The sequence below is a fragment of the Zonotrichia albicollis genome, chromosome 6 (assembly GCF_047830755.1).
Source record: "Zonotrichia albicollis isolate bZonAlb1 chromosome 6, bZonAlb1.hap1, whole genome shotgun sequence".
NCBI lineage: Eukaryota > Metazoa > Chordata > Aves > Passeriformes > Passerellidae > Zonotrichia > Zonotrichia albicollis.
Window position 1 is genome coordinate 26,173,844 of NC_133824.1, and position 19,928 is coordinate 26,193,771.

General features: G+C 40.0%; 1 protein-coding gene across 5 annotated transcripts in view; it reads left to right on the top strand.

Moving 5' to 3' along the window:
* The window catches only part of ZFYVE26 (zinc finger FYVE-type containing 26), a 50,498-nt gene that overhangs the window by 11,418 nt on the left and 19,152 nt on the right, over positions 1–19,928 (top strand). For 4 of the 5 annotated variants that reach the window (XM_005479914.4, XM_014266922.3, XM_026793408.2 and 1 more), the window contains exons 9-27: positions 942–1,124; positions 1,717–2,370; positions 3,047–3,136; positions 3,822–3,890; positions 4,517–4,668; positions 5,995–6,193; positions 6,522–6,785; positions 6,968–7,087; positions 7,356–7,520; positions 8,439–8,666; positions 10,451–10,556; positions 11,303–12,039; positions 12,597–12,793; positions 13,635–13,739; positions 14,314–14,436; positions 14,932–15,108; positions 16,238–16,484; positions 17,591–17,689; positions 19,355–19,512. In XM_005479914.4, the coding sequence (XP_005479971.2) occupies positions 942–1,124; positions 1,717–2,370; positions 3,047–3,136; positions 3,822–3,890; positions 4,517–4,668; positions 5,995–6,193; positions 6,522–6,785; positions 6,968–7,087; positions 7,356–7,520; positions 8,439–8,666; positions 10,451–10,556; positions 11,303–12,039; positions 12,597–12,793; positions 13,635–13,739; positions 14,314–14,436; positions 14,932–15,108; positions 16,238–16,484; positions 17,591–17,689; positions 19,355–19,512 (4,073 nt within the window). The remainder of the gene's footprint in view (positions 1–941; positions 1,125–1,716; positions 2,371–3,046; positions 3,137–3,821; positions 3,891–4,516; positions 4,669–5,994; positions 6,194–6,521; positions 6,786–6,967; positions 7,088–7,355; positions 7,521–8,438; positions 8,667–10,450; positions 10,557–11,302; positions 12,040–12,596; positions 12,794–13,634; positions 13,740–14,313; positions 14,437–14,931; positions 15,109–16,237; positions 16,485–17,590; positions 17,690–19,354; positions 19,513–19,928) is intronic. The other variant, XM_026793407.2, reaches the window with a different exon arrangement.

Here is a 19,928-nt window from a genome sequence, read left to right on the forward strand (position 1 = left end):
CCTGCTTGAGAGCAGGTAGAGACACAATTCATTACTTGTATGAGAATACAGGACAGTGGATTCCAAGCAATAATTTAACACTGTGTGTGGTTGTCAGGGCTTTTTTTTCTTTCTTTGTTGTGGGGTTCTTTTAACCTTTTTACAGTAGATTAATAATTCATCTACTGTCAGCATAACAGAATATATGATACTATATTGTGTTCCTGGGTGAAGGGGATGATGATGTGATTTTTACAATTTGAAGCTGTCCTATTCTCTTGTACTCGGAAGGGATCATGTCTTGGCACGTGATACCTTTCCTCAGAAAAAACCCAAAGGGGAAGAGAAGTGTCTGCAGTACTGCTCTAGTTTGCATTTATCATAAATGTGTGAAGGAAACTGTGGGATTGACTTCTTCTTTAGTCACTTGCAGATTGTGTTTGATCTATTGTGTCAGCCACTGTGAATCAACCATGGTATCTATTTATTAGTACAAATCTGAAGAAGTGGTGGGACTCTATTCCTACTATAGTCATAGCCATACATTGTTTCCCTACTCATCTGCTGTGTACTATAACACAGAATTCTAAGATGCTGAAATGAAGCAGGATTTGCCCCTCTGTTACAAATGCAGCAGTACAGCTCAACCACACACTGCTAATGAGAGTCATTGTGAGGGATTTTGGTCATTCTATGCTGTAGTCAGGTTCTGCTACACAAGTTCACAGTAAATTTCATTTTTAGAAGGGGATCCAGACCGACTTTTCTGTGCCCATCTGTTGTGGGTTGTGTTGTTTGGGCTTTTTTTCCAAAAGTAATGGTGAGATAAATCAAAGCTGAGACAAAAACAGCACTGGGGAAGAAAGAGTGGATAACTATTGCTGTGCAGGAACTGCAGGAGAAAATGAACTTGTTTTCTTGTTTACCTCCTACCCCCTCACCACCCTGGTTTCACTCCACAGCAGCCACGCTCCCTAACACCCTGAGTCAGCAGCGCAACCTGGCCCTCTTCAGAGCCTTCTGTGCCATGAAGTATGCAATCTATGCTCTCTGTGTGAATTCACACAGACATGCCAGGTGCAAGGATTGTGTACACAGCCTTCTTGGTGATGTCCCTGAGGATGCAACTTCTGGAGAACCAGCAGGTGATTGGCCTCCTTTCCCAGGTTCAGTAATGTGTGCTTTTCCATGCAGTTGCTAGGCTCTGAATTATCACTTAGTATGGGGATAATGTTGCACCTTGTGGTATATGGTATTTTATTCAGTGGGCTATGGATGCTTTCCAAGCAAGTATAATGGTATTTCTTGGAGGTGTTATTATATTTAGTAATAATAGATATTAATAAGCTACCAACCTTGTTTTAAAACATTTAAGGCAATTGTACAAAAAATATAGTGCTAAAAGGAAGTGATACTAGATATAGGATCGTAGTGACAGATAATTTAGAAGAGCTTATGATTTCCCAGAGCTGAAACTGATTTAATGGCTAGAATTGGTGGAATCTGAATTTGCACATTGTTGAACAGAGCCGTAATGGGCATTGCTCAGGAGGAGGAGGCGCACACTGCCTTTCTAAATGTAAAATGTTGGACATGTATCTTCTTGGTTTTTGGAGGAATGACTGGGTCTGAGCCACTGGATTAGTTCCCCTTCTGGGATTTTCTTAAGAGGCACAAGTTGGAGCAAGGAATCCCTGAAAAATGTAGAATAAATGTTCTTTGTTTTTAATTGTACAGATTGCTCTACAGTATTTCCTCAGTACATTGCAAAGTGTCAGCAGTTCTTAAGGAGTGTTCCCATTCCTCTGCGCCTGGAGGTTTTGGAGAATATTTTCTCCTTGCTTTTCATTTCCTATAATGACCTCTATACTGACACTCCTCTACCTGAGGACTATGCAGAGGATGAAGACCTTGACAAGAAGGGCGCTGCTCTGAGCGTCGAAGGCAGTGACAGTCGGCGGTCCTCCACCACGCAAAGTCCACAACACCTAACAGAGGCTGAAAAAAAATCAGAGAAGTCTCTGCTGGCTGCACAAACACTTCACACAGATACCCGAGATCTTTGTGACTCTGTGTTAGATGGCAAAAGCTGTGAAACCTCTAAGCCAAGCTGCCTGGATCTGAAACACTTCACCAGTGGTGTTACTGGATTTTTAGTGGATGATGTGGCCATGGAGGCCTTCCTCACATTGCTTCTCAACCACTTGGAAGACATCCAGAGTTCCCTCCCGTGGGACTCCAGTAATGTGCTTCGTGAAGAGCTGGAGCTTGTTGAGTGCTTGAATCTTTCTGCAAGCAGAGATGCCTTTGGAAGTCGCGTGTTACAGTTTTCCAAATACCTTTCTGAAGCTCACTGGCGATACAAGGTGGTGATGAGTAACAGAAATGCAGGTAGGCTTTGTATTTGGCACTTTCTCATATGTTACAGCTGTCCAGACAGTGATCTCAAGGCTAAATTCTGTGAGCATCTCACTGAGGGAGCATATTTTGGCAGATACTGAGAGAGTGACCTACCTGGAGACACCTGGTGCTTGCACCATTTTCCAACAGAAGCGATCTCTATTCTAATCAGAAAGTTTGGGTCATTTTCTCATTTCCCCCCCCCTTTGTGGATGCACTGCTTTGTTTGCCTTTGTCCCACCCCTTTGTCACAAATCACACTGCAATGATATGAAGGGACATGGTGATGTTGGATCCAGTGCAAGCCAAATAGTCTCAGCTTGTTCATGGACAGCGTTGATTTACCCTAGACTGGAAACATGTTAGGAAAATGTGTCAGAGGAGGTTGTATTATTCTGGATGATTGTTGAAGTATCTTGAACAGCACATTCAGGAACCTGTTTCTCACCCTTCTCAGCCCATAACTTGCTGGCCTTGTTGCTATGAGGTTTGGTCTTGTATCATGTGTAGCTTATTGTGTATGTCAGACTATGTAAGCTCCATGTCCCAAGAAAGACTTTGCAGTCTGGACCTTAAATATTGCAAGTTTCCAAACTTGTGTTCAACTGTTTGTCAAGTCTCCCTCTGTAAAGCTACTTGGTAATGTTTTTGTTTAAATATTTCACAGAACATCAGCTTGCAGCATCCAGGAGATATTGCTCTTTAATCAGGTGTTCCAGCTTGAAGAAACGAAGTAGATATCGGAGGTACAAGACAGGTGGGTTGAAAAAGTGTCTTGGAGAAGGCACTTCTGAAATGTGTATAGTTTTCCTGTGCTCATGGCTGAATGCAATTACATTTCATGGCCTAGGAGTAGAGAACTAGATTTATTTCCTTTAGTTTTCTTAGTGGTTTGAAGTATCTGTCCAGTTCCACTTGGATTGTTTTCTAAAGCTCATCTGCACAAATAACTTACTTCCAAGAAGAATAAATTCTTTCAATCAAGTCTGATTTGGGGCAGGGGAGAACTTCAACTACAGTGCTAATTTTTCCTGTTCTCCCCTATGTCCCATGACTGTTCAGTATATTTTCATTCCTGTTGTGGTATTATCTAGGATGTGAATTAACAGGAGTCTGGGGCATACATTGGCAGCCTTAGGAGAAAGCTGTGTTCCTCACCTTTTTTCTATTTAGCCTTTGAAAAGCATGTCTGGTTTTGGAGTGGCATTTTCCAAAATAACAAGCTTCCAAGTATCTGACGTGAGTCACTGATGGGCCACCCAGCATAGTCTCTAAGCCTAGCATTTTCTTCAAATCAGCAGTTTTTGCCTTATCATAGATGTCAGTGGTGGCTCATTTACAAGATGCTCTTGAAGATCTCTTGAGGTTGCTTAATCTGTTATTGGCAGTAAGTTTTAATAAAAGTGCATTTAATGTGCTGATTTTGATTTTTTCCATTTTAGATGGGAAGGAAGGAGCATCCAGTCCATCACTAGAAAGCACAAGTAGCGAGCTAAGCACCAGTACCTCAGGTAATAAGCCACAAAAGTAGTATTTCTTTGTCTTTTCAATGTGCATGATGAAGAATTTGCTTGAGTAGTTAATGTGAATTACTGCTGTGTGCAGGACAGAATTCTATCCTTTCGCTTCTCAGAGCTCCCATTTTTGGATCACTCTTTTGTAGTCAGAATAACATGTATCTTTGTCTGGAATAAGAGAATTAGATTTTTCTTGGTATCTTTGGCTTGCAGGAAACAGTATGCAAGCAATGTAGTGGTCTGCAAATCATCAAAAAAGCTAATGAACTGATATTCATGTAAGCTAAGACATGCTTAGGCATGCTGGAATGATCTAATAGGTCAGATGCTTTAGACTTCTCCCTTTGTCCATACTGGACCAGTGCCTGTGTATACATTATGTAGCTCCTGAAAAGTGTTACACAGGGATGAGATACAAACTGCAAATTCTGACCAAATAGTGAAATGTTATGAGAATTTTTAACAGGATGTTTATGTTGACTTCTTTACCCTAAAACTTGCTTGCAACTCTGCTCCTATATTTTTGTGTTAAATATGTGAAATGCTGTTATCTGCTAGGTGGCTGTTACTTGGTGAAATGTGTTTTCCCTAATAGTATACTGAAGAATTCTGTCTTGCAGAGGGAAGTACCAGTAGTGTGTCTGGCTTGAGTGATTTGGAAAGCAGGGCAAGACCACGTCAGCAGAACTCCCTCATTCCTATGATGCTTTCCCCACCCGAATCACTGTTAGTTTCTTGTGTTTTGAGAGGGAACTTTGTGGAAGCCCACCAGGTAAATAAGATGCATGTATTTCAGTTTTTGAGTTAAATTGATGCTTCTTCTGCGTTTAGCAAACATAGGGCTTCCAAGTGAAAGAAACACTTCAGAAGCAGAAGCAAGTGGAAGGAACAAAGATATTCCAAATCAACATCCCATTGCAGGGTTTTTCTGCCTTGTTATGTGAAAATGTTTTCTCTACACCTGGGTTCTCAAAGCATGCAAATGTTTGATGAGAGCTAGTCAAGCATAGTGTTTCATCTGACTGAAGAATAGAGAGATCATGTGAAGTCTCGTGAGGAAGCAGCTTTATTTGAACTGCTTTATTTAATCCGTTTTTCAAAACCGTGGCACTCTTCCACTTGTAACCCTGGTAGAAACATGCAGAGGTGTTCCTTACCCAGAGCAGTGATTGTTTTCATTTGAAGGAGGTATGTTTTGAGACTAAATTTGTAGTATTGAAAACAGGCAGAAAAACTTGCAAATTGACAGTCCGCATATTTGTGATTCTTTGCTCCCTCACAGCTGTGCATACCTTTCTCTGGGTGGCTTTTGAGCTGATGCTCTGAAAAAATATCTTGAGGTGCATCAATGAGTGGATCTTCTGTCAAAATTGTGACCTGGCTGAGTTTTGGATAGCCATACTGGAGGAGTTCATGTCACTTAAACATTGCATTAACATCACATTACTATTCAGCCAATTAGTTCTGTTTGACTCCAGGCATGCCACTTCATCTTCTCCCTAATTACAGGGCCAAAGGAGCATTTTGTTTTGCTTTGTTGCCTTGATTTTCAGTATCACCAGTGATAAAGCATTCAAGCTTGGTTTGTATTCTGTTGTTGGTTTCTTAGTAGGTTGGTTGATTTTTGGTTGTTGGTTTCATGCACAGCTCTGCCTAGCTACTTTGTGTTTAAATTTTGAGAAAGTATTCCTTGCTGAATAAGAATTTATTTGAAATAGTCTGCTTTGGAGGCAAACTTGATAGATATCTCTTATTACATAGTATATTGAAATTGTGGAGAGTCATTCTGAAAGGTGTGGGTTATGAAATTAATTCAGCCCTAATCCTGCAACAAATAATAGGTAAGCTTTGTAATAATAATTGGAAAACATCTCTGAGGGTCTTTTTTTCCAGGCACTTAAAACTCTTTAGGAGAAAACTGCACCATTTCAGCGTGTTGTGTCTGTGGAGATGTTTTTCAGTTAAAGTATTTGTTTTATTCCTTTGTCTCCTCTAAAGCCCCCCACTCCCCCCCAAGCTCCTTGACCTTTGAAAACTTCATTTGATTACATCCGTTGTTGTACATCTATTTAATTTCATCTGTTGTTACTTTTGAAAGGTGGCTTTGATGTTTAATCTGGAGACTTCCCCTTGCTATGGTGAGTTGGTTTTCATGGAGCGTTACCAAGAGGCAGTACGAGAAATGGCGAGAGTGGAGCACAATATTGAGAATCAAGCATCGGATGGCACTGGAGGCATCAGGAAATCTGGCAGTGGCCGTTCCACACTGCAAGCTATTGGGAATGCAGCAGCAGCTGGTAAGGACTGGGCTTTTTGAGTTCTCACAAAGGGCTGGGGAGAAGTAAAAAAAGAAGAAGAAAGCAACTTGAATAATGTCAAAATGAGTGTAGTGTTTGTTCAGAAGGGTAAGTGGTGGTTCTCTGAGTTAGAAAGAGACTATAAATGCTGAAAATTTGCTGTTGATGCTCGATTAGCTGCATCCATTCTACAGTAATTGATTGGTCCATGAAGCAGGCCACATATGGAATTATTTTCTATAAGGATTAAAAAATAGTTAACCCATTACAGGATCTGATCTAATTATGCTGTTAACCAGTGTTTGTGTGTTTTTGATGACACCTGTAGGTATGGTATTTTATTCCATCTCGGATGTTACTGATAAATTGCTTGCAACCTCTGGAAGTCTTGCTCCTGCTCTTCAAGAAAACTTCTGGATCAGAAACATCCAGCTGGAGCATACTGATCCTCTGCGAGAAGTCCTTGAGGACCTCAGTCCTTCAGCAATGGCAGCATTTGACCTAGCTTGTACTCAGTGCCGTCTCTGGAAGACATGCAAACAGCTTCTGGAGACAGCAGAAAGGAGACTCTACAGCAGCCTTGAAACTCGGGGTAGGCTTTTGATATTTTTGTTTATCAGCATGGGCCAGGGAACAGAAAATGCCTCTCTGTGCTGTGTTGTTTGTGCTAACACCCAAGCCTTAATTAAATCTCATTTTGTACTTTGATGTTAGTGTCTCTTTTTTCCACTCCTAAGTTTGATTTTCTCTCCCTTTGCATGATTACTGTTCCAGGCCACCGACCTGACTTTGTTCTACTGCACTCTGAAGGTGTCAAGGGTTTTCCAGCAGTTCTCCAGCAAATAAGTAAAATTCTCAACTATTCCTGCACATCACAAGGTCAATCCAGACCAGGTAGTGTGCTTTGCTGATAAGGCTTTCTGTTGAAATGTGCCTAAATCAAATTCTTATCTTCTGTTGCAGTGTAAATTTGAACTTTCCATGTTTTGGTTTAGTATTTATAACAGAAAAGGCAAGGGCTATGTGACCTGAGCTCAATTCTGAATAATCCTTAATGGTCTGGTTTTTTATATTATCATACACTTCTGGTTTTGTGGGCCTTCTATGCAAAAGAATACATGTGTCTTTGTTACAGTTGTTGTTTTTTTCTCCCTCTTTGTAGAGGTGTCTGATGAGAAAATAGCGAGTCATTTTCGATGCAGCATTGTAGACCTTCTGCAAGCTTGCTACCCAGCCTTGACTGAAGAAAGTATTACTAATGAAATTGTTTTATCACAAAACCTGGATCATATCCTAAAAGCACTGACATGTGTTGAACGTTCTGTGGGTGAGTTATTTTTGTGAACATAAAGACTGATTGATGTATGGACCTAAATTTTTGCTTTGGCCTTTCCAGGCAGCTATAAATCCAGTAGTAATGCTCTTTGACATATGCACAAATATATATTTTAAAAATCATAAATCAAGGGGAAAATTTAGCTGTAATTTTTATATTTGTTTTCACAGCTAAAATTCTGAATTTGTCAGAGTCATTATTTGTTCTATTTCTATGCAGTCCTAGCAAGGAATTCTTTAAGTATATTTTAGAGCGGCACCTTATAGATAATTTGGTGTATTCTTGCTTTTTTATTTTTTTATTTTTTAAGTAACTAAATGGAGATAAACCTTCAAAACCTTTGTAATATCATAATACCTTCCAGTTTTCATAGGATTGTCATAAAATGTCTCATCTTTTCCACAGCTGCTTTTTCTTACAGCTCTCTTCATTATATAGTACTGGTGTTTCTCTTCTAGTCACCAAATTTCTAAATGGCTTTTTGGTGTTCTTAAAATATTTAATGAGCAAAAATTTAGGAGAGCTCTAAGAGCTAAATGTTATGGAGCTCAAGGATTGGTCAGCACCTGTGTTTTAGAATTGATGTTAATGACACAGAGCTAGATATATTTTAGATCTCCCATAATATAGTTCTAACTTCTCAGAGCTGTGGTTATCAATTTAAATGTACTATAGTTTTATTCTGCTGTGAAAATTTCTCTTGGTTTCAACTGAATTATAATGCTAACAGTAAAATGTCCCTTGCTTTGAGGGAGCAAGGGAATTTATTAAATTATAATGCTTATACTGAGAACAATAATTGCAGAGAGGAAATGAAACTAAAGCATTTCTCTCTCTTTCTCCCCCACCCCCCTGCCTCCTTTCTTCTTGACATTTCATCCTTGAATCTTGTCTGTTCTCTTAAACCAGACTCTAAAGGGAGCCTGCTTGGCACCTTGGTGGAGCAGGGCTCTCTCAAGCCCATGGAGCTGGAGAAGCACCTGGTTTGGAACCAAACACAGCTCCTGCTGAGAACTCTTGACCAGCACAGCCAAAGCGTGCGAGAGAGCAGCACACAGACAAACTTTGTGAAGGCCTTCCTTGACTACATCACTACTCTGGCTGCTGTGGTGTTACGGAGCTTGAATGCAGAGCTAGGTAAGGGCTTTCTGCTGGGAACTCTGAGCCTGGGTGGAGATACTCACACTGTGTAGGCTGGCCAAATTCTGGATAGTAGTTGTGCAAAAACGGTTCCTTGCCAAATGTACCTACTACCTGTGCTTTTGATTTCAACTGATTATTACTTTTTTCCCTTTTATTTCATAACACCTATGCCACCCACAGCTCACATGGAGATAGTTGATGTCAGTGGGAAAATGAGAGCAGAAGTGCTAACTACTGACCCAGACTCTGCACTCCACTTAGAGTGGAGACAAAACAAACAGCCCTTGAAATCCAAAAATTCCTAGCACTGCCCCTGTAAGGCGAGATTGATTTTTGCATCCAGTAGATCAGCATGCTGTATAACTTACAGCTCCCTTAGAGGCAGCAGGCACTCTGCTGCTCCACAAGGGTAAGAAAAGAGTGTGTATAAGACCATGCAGAGGTAACCAGGCAGAAGTTTTTTATAGAGTCAGCAGGTGATGGTCCATGAAAGGGAATGTACCATCAGCACATAAAGCTGTCAGAACAGCAGAACAATTCACTGTGCTTAGAGTAAAACTGCTTATCTGTGACAGTGTTCACAGGGGTCTTATGTTGAGGGAAGAGACGGAGATCTGACTCTATGTTCAGAAGGCTTGATTTATTATTTTATGATATATATTACACTAAAACTATACTAAAAGATTAGAAGAAAAAGTTTCATCAGAAGGCTAGGCTAAGAATAGAAAAGAAAAGACTGATAACAAAGGCAGCTGTCTCAGACTCTCTGAGCTAGCTGGGCTGTGATTGGCCATTAATTATAAACATCCAAGATGGGCCAATGAAAGCTCTACCTGTTACATTCCACAGCAGCAGATAACCATTATTTACATTTTGTTCCTGAGGCCTCTCAGCATCTCAGGAGGAAAAATCCTAGGAAAGGATTTTTCATGAAAAGATGTCTGCAACACTTATCCATGTTTTCAAGTTGACACTAATTGAGCTGCAGTAAGGGCAAGTACCACACTACTGATTTCAGGGAGTACCTACCCAAGAGGATAAGAAAAAAGAGCAGAGATCTGTTTGCAGACATGCTGGTTCAGCTCAGATCACTGTCATGCCAGCTGTAGCTTCTGTATGGACATGATTGAGTCCTCACTGGGTAACTGCCAAAGCCAAAAATTGCACAAAAATATTCAAGGGCTGGGTGAGTTTGGGGGAAATGTTGTTTTGGTGGAAGATGAAAGGAAAAGGTGAACTTTGGAGAATGTGTCCAAAGTTATTTGCTGTAACTCAGTAGTGGATACAAATGCTTTCCAGCAGTAGTGGCCAGGGTTTCACTCCTTTGTAAAAGTACCTGTACACCTGTGAGTTCCCTCTGCCCTTGCTGACTGACTTGAATAGAGCACCAGTCTACATCCAGAGACTCGTCAGCAAATAATTCTGCATGTTTTCTACTTCTCACTACAAGTACATATTTTGTTGAAAGTTTATGAAGTAGAGTTGCTAAACTGTTTGAACGTAGATCTTGCATAAGGGATGAAGAATCTCTACTGTACCTGTTTTGGTAATACGTCTGACATAATATTGCCAGAATTGAGAGGTATAGCATAATCACAAATGCCTTGCAATTTACTCTGGATTTTACCATTCTAATGTGAATTTAGAACTCTGTGAATTTAGTCAAAGGGGTTTAGACTCAGGGCCTTAAAATTTATATTCCTAAAATAAAAGTTGGTTAGTGTATTCAGCTAATGTGTTTGTATTATAATAAATATTCTGGTGTTTTTTTCCCTAAGATGTATCTGCAGAAGTGAAAGTGGGAAACCCATTTATACTGTTACAGCAGAGTCCAACTCAGCTGCTTTCTCAGCTTGTTTTTGAGAGACAAGTTCATCCTGACAGGTCAGTGCTTTTTCAGATTATGTACTCCAGTAGGTTATTTTGGTATTGGTGACTTTTACCTCAGCCATTATTAGGTTCTTTGGCCACTTACCACAGGTGGTACAGCTGTGTCCCACCAGCTGATCACTTGATGCTGCAAGGATTGGTGTGCAGGGAGGAGCTTAGTCAGTGCCTTCTCCAGCCTGAAGATTTTTGATTGGGAGAACAGTGGCTCCATATTTTTAACAATTACTATCTGTTATGAAATGAGAGTGGAATTATGTGGATTTTTTTAACTGTGTGACAGTTCAGAGGAGTGCACTTGTAGCTTGTCAATGTAATACAATAAAGTAGGCTAGTAGGTTTTGGTAAGAATACTGGGCATTGTCTTGCCCTTGCAGGTAAACTGGATAATCTAACTCCTTCTACTGCAACTACTAAATTAGGTTGGCATGGAAACTGTCTGATTTGATGAGGTAGCTTTTTTGAAAGATGAGGTAGCTTTTAAAAAGATGAGTGCTAATGGCGAACTGTTTTAGTAGCTTGCAGTTAGCTAAAAGTCAATGTTTGAGGAGTAAGTTCCTTTTCCATAAAGGAATGACAGCCTAAGCTCAGAGTTAAAATAGTATATGTAATCTCCTTGTGTATGTACCTGTGAAGAATATTAGGGGGCTTGTGTTTTTAAAGCATTTAGATTTATGAAAAACCTAATTATAAAGTACCTTTTATATGTGCTGGGTAATCTGGTTCTGTTTTCAATCCTACAGACTTTCTTCTCTCTTGGCTAAAGAAGGGTTGAACCTGAATGTGCAACAAGTCATTGTTAACTCTTGTTGTGAACCACTGTCCTTGTGCAGTGCAAGGCAAAACAGCCAGGCAAAGTCTCTTCTGATCAACATCAGCAATTTGACACAGCAGTGTGCCTGCCACTGCCTGCCAGATGTTGAAATACCTATTCACAATTCTGCAGTGACCTCTGAGGATATCTCCACTCAGGCCTCATCCTCATTGAATGAGTTGAGCCAGCACACACTGACTGCCTCCTCCCTGGACTTCCTGAAGTCTCAGTCGAAGCTGATGGCTACAGTGGCATGTCTAAGTGCATCTAATACACAGAAAATTCACAAATCAGGTTTGTCTTGGATGGAATTTCGGGGCAAACGAGAAGTGCCCTTAGGCTTGGAGCAGATTTCCAGGGAGTGTGAGGCATTGTTGAAGGAGTTCCCAATATTGGAACGATTTCTTCTTGCTATGTTTGAGCCACTTTGGAATCAAGAGGAAGGTAACAGTTTGGCTGCTGTCTTCTCTGGCAAGGCATACATGTCTCTGGTGCTCCTGGGGTTGCATTCCACCACAGCTGTTAAAGTGTTAACGGGAGTCTTTGAACAAGCTCTTGCGGCCAAGGACTGGGACAGAGCTCTGAAGGTCTTGGATCTGTACTGTCAGGATGTGGAGGAAGTGGTCAGTGTGAAGGATGCTGTGCTGAGTTGTGCAGCTGCTGAAGGTAAGAAGGATTAATTCAGGCTTTTTTCCTCAATCCTTTCTTTTTTAATAAAGAAGGCAACCTGAATAGAAATGCAGAAACTAAAGTAGTGGTCCTTGGGCAAATCCAGAGATGGAAATAAATAATTTTCCTTTCTTCATCCTGAATTTGCTTTCTCTGATGGTGTAGTTTCTGTTTCACAAATGTGCAAATCATGACCAATTTAGTACAAGAGAACTGGAGTGCATCTGTTTTGTTATTTTTACGTGAAGAGCTGAATACATCAGGACACAGTAATCATTGTATTGTTAATGGAACATCTCTTACAGCAGTGTCATTGTTATGCATGGATGATGTGATCTGTGAAAGGTGCCTTTTGGAGACTGAATAGTCAGTACCTCGTGCTAACTTTGGACATTTCCCAAAAAATTTGATGCTTGGGATAACTCTTGCAATGATTTTTCAGCCCTGTCAGTGTTTCTTTTGTTGATGTGATCCAGCAAGGATAAGAATTTTTTTTTTTTATTTTCTGAATTATAGAAACTGAATTTCAAATTAGTGTTTTGTTTCCTCCACAGATAAGGATGGTTGGCAATACTTGTTCCCTGTAAAAAATGCAGTGTTGAGAAGTAGCCTGGCCCTGCGCTGCCTGGACAAGTGGCCCCTTGATGCCTGTTTGGAAATTCTAGCTTACTGCATTTCTGATCTGGGCATACCTCATGAACTAAAAGCCAATCTGCAGGGCAGGAAGAAAGAACTTCAGGTTTATCAAAAGGTACAAGGTCGTTCTTCAAGTAACCAGTGAGATGAAATAGGCAGCAGGAAGCAAATATTGGTTGCCCACTGAGAAACTTTCACCCTTGGTTCTGTTTTGGTCACGAGAGCTTTTCAAGTCTTTTATCCAAAACAGATCATGTGAAGTACTATAGTATCCAGTTAACACTCAGCTTTCATCCTTCACAACTTTCCCACTCACCTGTTAGCATTCTGGTCTGCAAACATGTTTCGATACAAACATTTTTGTGAATCTGATTGTTTTGCAAAGTATTTGCCATTCTATGCAAATTCTAGAGCCTCTGGAAGCTTTCTGTGGCAGTTAATCATTTTACAAGTTTGAGAAATGCAGATGGTGTACAAGACTAGTGGTCCAAGGGGCAAGTTTGTATTGCAGTCAGTTCTTCTAACTGCAGTGTAGTGCAGAAATCCTGAAATCAGACAGGCTGGCCTGGAGTTCAGCACAGACTGAAAAGCCAGACAGCAAAATAAGGAGCCATCCCTGCTGATTTCTGTCTGGTGGGAGTTCTGCTAACTGACAGCTCAGTTGTCTCTCTGTTAGTGCCAGTAAATGTGTACTTTTACATCCATAATTATTACCATCTAATCTTTCAGAAACCTTCCCTTATAAATGTGCTTTGTAGACTCATATCTGTGAAAACTGTGGGGATTTTTTTTGAGTGCAAGGGCGTTACATCATACCTGAAAAGGTCTAAATGTGATCTGCTTTTTGAGTTTCTTGTCAAAGCTTTTGATGTGATGAGCTCAGCTGTTTTCTTAGGCTATTGATTGAGATAAATTGAGATTCTATAATTTATGCTACTCAATATTAACTTTTTCAGATTTTGAATGTGCAAAATGAACCATTGTGGAATGACTGGCAGGATCTCAAAAAAGCCTGCTCTGATGATCCTCAGACTGTCATGAATATCATTCTGAAAGCAAAGGTTAGACATCATCATCATGAATTTCGTTGAATTAGAATGCATTAAACTTCAAGTAAATAAATTCATTGAAATGGCCTCTTAAAACAGTGATCAGTGGAGATTATATTGGGAGGAAGGATTCCTTTACTCAGCTCTGTGCTACAGAAACAAATAGAGATCTTTGCTTAGTATCAAGATTTACATGTAATTAATAATTCTCAAGTTTTAGTTTAAACTCTTACTCTGAGATATAACTTGTTCTTTTCTTTTACAATTTTGAAGATTTTAAAGTAGCATAACTTTGGTCAAAAAACAGTTGTGATTATTAGAGAAATGCTAATATTGTAAATCTGGCTGGCTTTAAGTGTCTTCTGAAAACTAGCTTGTTTACTGTAAGGTAAACAAGGTATTTTAAATGCAGACTGTGACTGATTAAATTGGCTATCATCTTCCTTTGTCAGTGTAATTATTATTATTTTTATCTGGGAGAGGAGTCTAAGCTACAGAATCTCTTGATCAGAACTGTGGGAGAAGCAACTGTATCAGGAAGAGTAGAGTTTGTCCTTTTAATTTTACTTCTTTTTGAATTCTTTAGGATTATGAATTGTGTGAGGAATGGGAACACTTGTACCCTGTCCCAAGAGAAGACTTGATCAACCTTCACCGTGAGCACCTTCTCCACTTACTGGAGATGGGAGACATGGAAAAGGCACTGCAGGTAATAGCAAGATGTTCTCAGTCTCATATTCGTAGATCAAATAAGTTGACAGCTGTTTTGCCTACCTTCACTGTGTGTGTTTTCATGGTCTTTTTGGTTCCACCCTCAAGAGATGTTATTTGCTTAGATAAGCTTTTAGGATCCCAACTCTCCCCTGTTATGCTTAAGTAAAAATCCAGCTTGGCAATTTAGTTCTTGGACCTAATAGCATAAATGTCACTTTCATGGAAATACAAGGCTCCTTTCATTTGAAAAATCATAATGAAGCATGTCAGTGCTGCTTAAGCAGAAGAATCAGAAGTGAAGCTAATAGCATGAATCAGTCAGCTGTGCCCAAATTAGTGGTGTGAACATTTTTGGTTTTAATATTGGTGGAGCTGTCACTTAAAAAGTGAATTAATTTGTTTGCTAGAACACTGTAATAAACTGTTGTGGACAGAAAGCTGCCTTCCAGGAATGTTGTAGTGTGTCACTGTGTTTTGTTTGGTTTTGTAGCTTTTACAAAGAATTGAAGACCCTGGTGTTTGCCTTGCCATCAGTGAGCAGTCACTGGACCAGCATCCGAACTTGGCAGCCTCTCACTTCCTGGCTGATTACCTCACAGCTCACTTCTATGCCAGTCTGACAGCGGCACGCCGGAATGAAATCCAGGCACTCTATATAGGATCCAAGGTCAGGAAAACCCCTGCCTTGAGGGATTAACAGCAATAAAGAACTGTATAAGTAATTCTGTCATGCATAGTATTTTTGTAATATAAAAAGCCTGTAGGTTTTACCAGAGCATTCTCACCGCACCAGGTCTAAGATCCTGAGTCTCATGATCCAAAGGAAAGTTAGAGATGGCTTAAAGCTTCTCTTTCCTTTCTCCATTTTTGCAATTCCATACTATGAACAAAGCAGTCTTGGGTTTGAGCTGTGGAGAGTGGATTTACACACAGGCTGAAAGAGGAGAGGGTGAAATAAAATAAAATTGTGGAGTTTATCAGAAAAGTTGCTATCTTTGTCCCAAGTGAAGAAGGAAGTATCCTCAACTTACTGTCTGTATCAGTAACACCAGGTGTCCTACGTATGCTCACCCATATGGTGGTTTCTCCCGAGTGCCTTCCACAGGTGGAGAGTATCACTTCTCTTTCTGGATGGCCTCTGCCTTTTCAGAAGTCACACAGGTTCTGTGCTCAGCCTGGGAATAGATGCATTAATCAGCAGATAACCTCAGTTGAATGCATTACATGTAAATAAAATGCAGTGCTTTTGGTAATGTCTGTTTTGGTGTAGGGCTGTAAACAGCAGCTTGCTCCAGTGTGTGCCACAACAGTGTTTTGCTGGGCTGCCTATTTCTTGTTCCTTCTGAAGATATGACTTAGTTTGAAAAACATCCATATTAACTGTCCATTTAGAGGAGAATTGCTCTTATTTTCTCCTCGTAACATTTCCTCAAATGATAGAAGGATAAGGATTGGGTTAATATGCTTTTTATGAGTTTATTTTAATAAGAGAATGTGCTGTACTCTGCTGCAACATAGTTGTCACAAGGTCACAGGTTTCACTCTTCCATATTCTCTGAAATAAGGCAGTGTTTCATAGAATGGAAAGTGGAAGCTAAGTGATTCTGCGAATCCTGTCAGTAGTTCTGTAACAGAAGTAGGAATTGGTCTGAGAAGTCCCACCCCCTTTTTTTGACCTCCACTTGTCATTCCATTCTCTGCATAAATTATTGCTGTAGTTTCTTGGCTTTAATCTCACAGAAACACATATTTAAAGGTGTGTAATTTTATGATACATTTTTTTCCTTGTATCTCAGGTGCTGCTGACTCTGCCTGAGGTCTCCCGTGTTAACTACTTCCACCTCTCCTCAAGGCCACTGCTCATGCTGGAACAGCTCCTCATGAATATGAAGGTGGACTGGGTAGCTGTAGCTGTGCAGACATTGCACCAGCTCTTGGCTGGGCAGGAAATTGGTATTACTGTAGAAGACATTGACAGTTTGCTTTCCAAGTATGCAGAAAAAGCTCTCAACTTCCCTTTCACATTAAAGGAAAAGCGATCAGGTAACTGTCTGTCAGAATGCTGGTTTGCATTTGGGAAAGAAGGGCCAAAATCATCCCAGAATAATTTCAGCAATCATGCCATAATGTTTTTTAGATGTGTGCCTCCAGTCTCCCTCTAGCCCAGAATGTGTTCTTAAAGTCTTTGCCTTTCTTGTAAATAGATGTTTTCAAGGACCAAGAGCTCCAAAAGTTTCTCAGACTTTTCTCTGTTGTTCCTTATTGAAGTTTCTTTTCTTGTGTAATACTGATCAGTTCTATTTTACTCCTATTTAACACAAAGTCACTTACAACTTAAGCACTTCTAAGGCCTGCAGCCAACTACATCTGCCCTCAAGTAATATGGGGATTTAGTCTTCTGTAGCATTTCCTCCTGCCAGAGTCCTATTCCTTTTTCATATAGAAAGCTTCTAGACTCATAGTTCTGTTTAACAGTCTTGTTACAGTTTTCCTCTCTAGCTTGCCAATCCCTTCTCATCCATGTTGTCTTTGAGTCTTGGGCACTTGGCTTCTTTTAAGGTTTTAGAACTGGAACAGCAGAGGGTGCTGCAGATCCATTCCAATGCTTTTGTGTTGTTGTATTAAAAAAAACGGGGTTCTGTACCTATCTATCTGTATTTATACCTGCTGATATGGTACCAGTTTACATTATGCCAGTTCCCAAGTTTTGGCTTCATTTTGTGATTTAAAGATGCAGCTCTTTCTAACATAAAAGCATCAGACTTAACTATCTCTTCATGCCAAACAGTCTCTAACTTTGCAAGTATGCATTTTCCTTCCACCTCAATGTGAAGCATTTAATATTAGCCATGAACATCTTGTGTTAACCAATTGTTTTCACATCTCTGCTGTATTGTTCCTATAGCTGTCATTACTCCCTTGCTTTGATAAGGATCCCTTTCTTTGTTTTTTTGGTAATTGAGTTTTATACAGTTTTGCATTAATTGCTGTGGATTAATTTGCATGCAAAATATAGCCCTGTTTTGTGCTGACCTTACATACTCCTGTGAATGGATTCCTCTAATCTTCTTGAAAACAGGGAGATGTAGTCACCAGTATTGTTCTCTGTTTTTTTTTTTTTCTCCTCTTCTTTCTTCTCTTTGTCCTAGATTCTCTGATACGTATTCAGGAAAGTCTCAATCAGGTATTGGAGTGTGAAGCATTGTCTAAATCAGGATCATCAGAACTATCTCCTGTCAGCTTTACCGGTAAGGTTAAGACCTTGGTGCCTCTTGGGGTTTAAAGAGTCAAACCCCAAGAGTTAAACCTCTTGGGGTTTAACCTCAGCAGCAACCGCAGCTGCTTGATCATTCCCTTGTCAGCCCCTTCACAGGTGGGATGTAGAGGAGATTTGGAAAAGGGTACAACTTGGGGGTTGAGGTAAGGACAGCTTATTAACTGAAATCAAGTAAAATATAGTAATAATGATGATGAAAAGGGAGATAAGAAAAATAGAAAAGAAGAACAAAACCCAAGAAAAACGAATGCTGTATAATACAATTGCTCACCACCTGCTGACCAGTGCCCAACCCATTCTCCTGAGTGGATCAATCCTGCCAGCCACTTTCTCCCAGTTCATTCCCTGGGTATGCCATTCTACAGTCCTTGAAGTTTTTTTCCCTAAGATTGCTGTTGTGACCTGAGGAAAATAACACACCTTGTATTGTCTGAGAGGTTCTACTCCCAGTCCTCAGACACATAAAAAATGGAAACTAGTTAATTTAAGCCAGAACAACTGGAGAATATTTGTAGCTAAGAAACAACCAGAAACTCTTCTGCAGGTTCTATTCAGTAACTCATGCAAGACGTGCAGAGTCTGTGTGTTCTCTCAGGGAAAGACCAACAGAATATCTTCAGACCTCCAAGAGTGATGATTTTAGCAAGTAATGGGCCTGGACTAGAGCTGCAGAACAATATCCTGATCTGCAGTTTAGGGTGTCTGAACTATTTCCTGCTTCTGTATCCTGAAATGATGACTCTTCTTGCTTACATCAAGTGACAGCAGTGTTTTGGATTGGGCTGTGTACCTCTTCAGTTTTTTTCTTATAATGATCAGTCTAATATCTCTGTCCTGTTAAAAAACTGGAATGCACGGTGCTTTAATGTTTGTTTGCATTGAATGAGAATGAGTTAGCTTTAGTGAAATGGAAATTTTTATTCTTCTTTAGTTTAATATGCATGTACACAGAAGATGGCTTGCAGGGCTGCAGGGATATGTTGAACTTTTTAATTAACCTATGTAACTGACTCACATCATATAAACTAATAGCCTATCTAATACTGTAGCTATTCAATGAGTATTTCATTGTTGGGGTTAAGATGCCAAAGGCAGCACTTAAATTCCTGCCTCTGTGAACTGATTTCCCCACAGCAGATTGAAAAGGTGACTAGAATAGGGAGGGCTAGGCTGTTGCTGGCCATGCCACATCTCCCCTGAGATAACAAAGGAAACTCCCAGTCTTCAGGAATGTCAGCACTGGGTATACTTAAGATTCTATTTTATCTTGTGTTACTTTTTGGTATCCAAAACATTTTTTTCTTCTTCCTCCACGTCGCTGCTTGTGATACAAAAGCAGATGTTAACACATTGTCTTACACCTCTCTAACTGTTGTGGGAAAAGTCTCTTAATAAGTACATTCTCTTGCTTGTCAGCATTGAAGTACTGTAAGTTTACCATTTTAGTTTACAGCATATATATTCCTTATACAATGTTACTCTGCCATGCCTAGCTGAAAGGTAATGGTAGTAGTCATCTTGTGAGGCAGAAAGATCTTACAGCCTCATTGAGTCTGTAGTGTTTTCTGGTACTTGAGACTCTATTAAACAGCTTAAATCCCATTCCCATATTTTTCTTGGCCTGGCTCATTTTCAGGTGTAACCATATCTGCAAGTCCCAGAGACAGAAGTCTGCCACAGAACTTGTTTCCTCAAGAATTTGTGCCTCCTGAGAAGCCACCACCCAAGCAGCAATGGATACCTGATGACACTGAAACAATATGTATGGTTTGCAAAACTGAACGCTTTACTATGGTAAGGAGAAAAAATGAAGTACAGACATTCCTAGAACTGTGACCTTAATATGAGCACTTCCTCATAGTCTGTTTCCTGAGAGACCTGAGCTACTTGAGCAGGTTTGTATGCATCACCATGGGTCCAACAAGATTGCCGGTCCTTTGGTATTTAACCTCTGGTTTTTATTTAGAGTGGTTGAGGAGACTGGGAACAGATAGCTCCTTGCAGAGTTCTGTGAAGTGATAGAGCCTAAAGAGGAAATCTGGTCATCAGAGAGAGGACAATTATGGGATCTCAAAAATGTGTAACACCAGCAGTATTAATATTCCAGAAGGCTGTCTAATTGACTCTGCTGGCAAGAGATAACATAATCACTGTATGATTCAGATTATGAGTATAGAAAATGAAATCTTTTCTCTTGGTTACACTTTTTC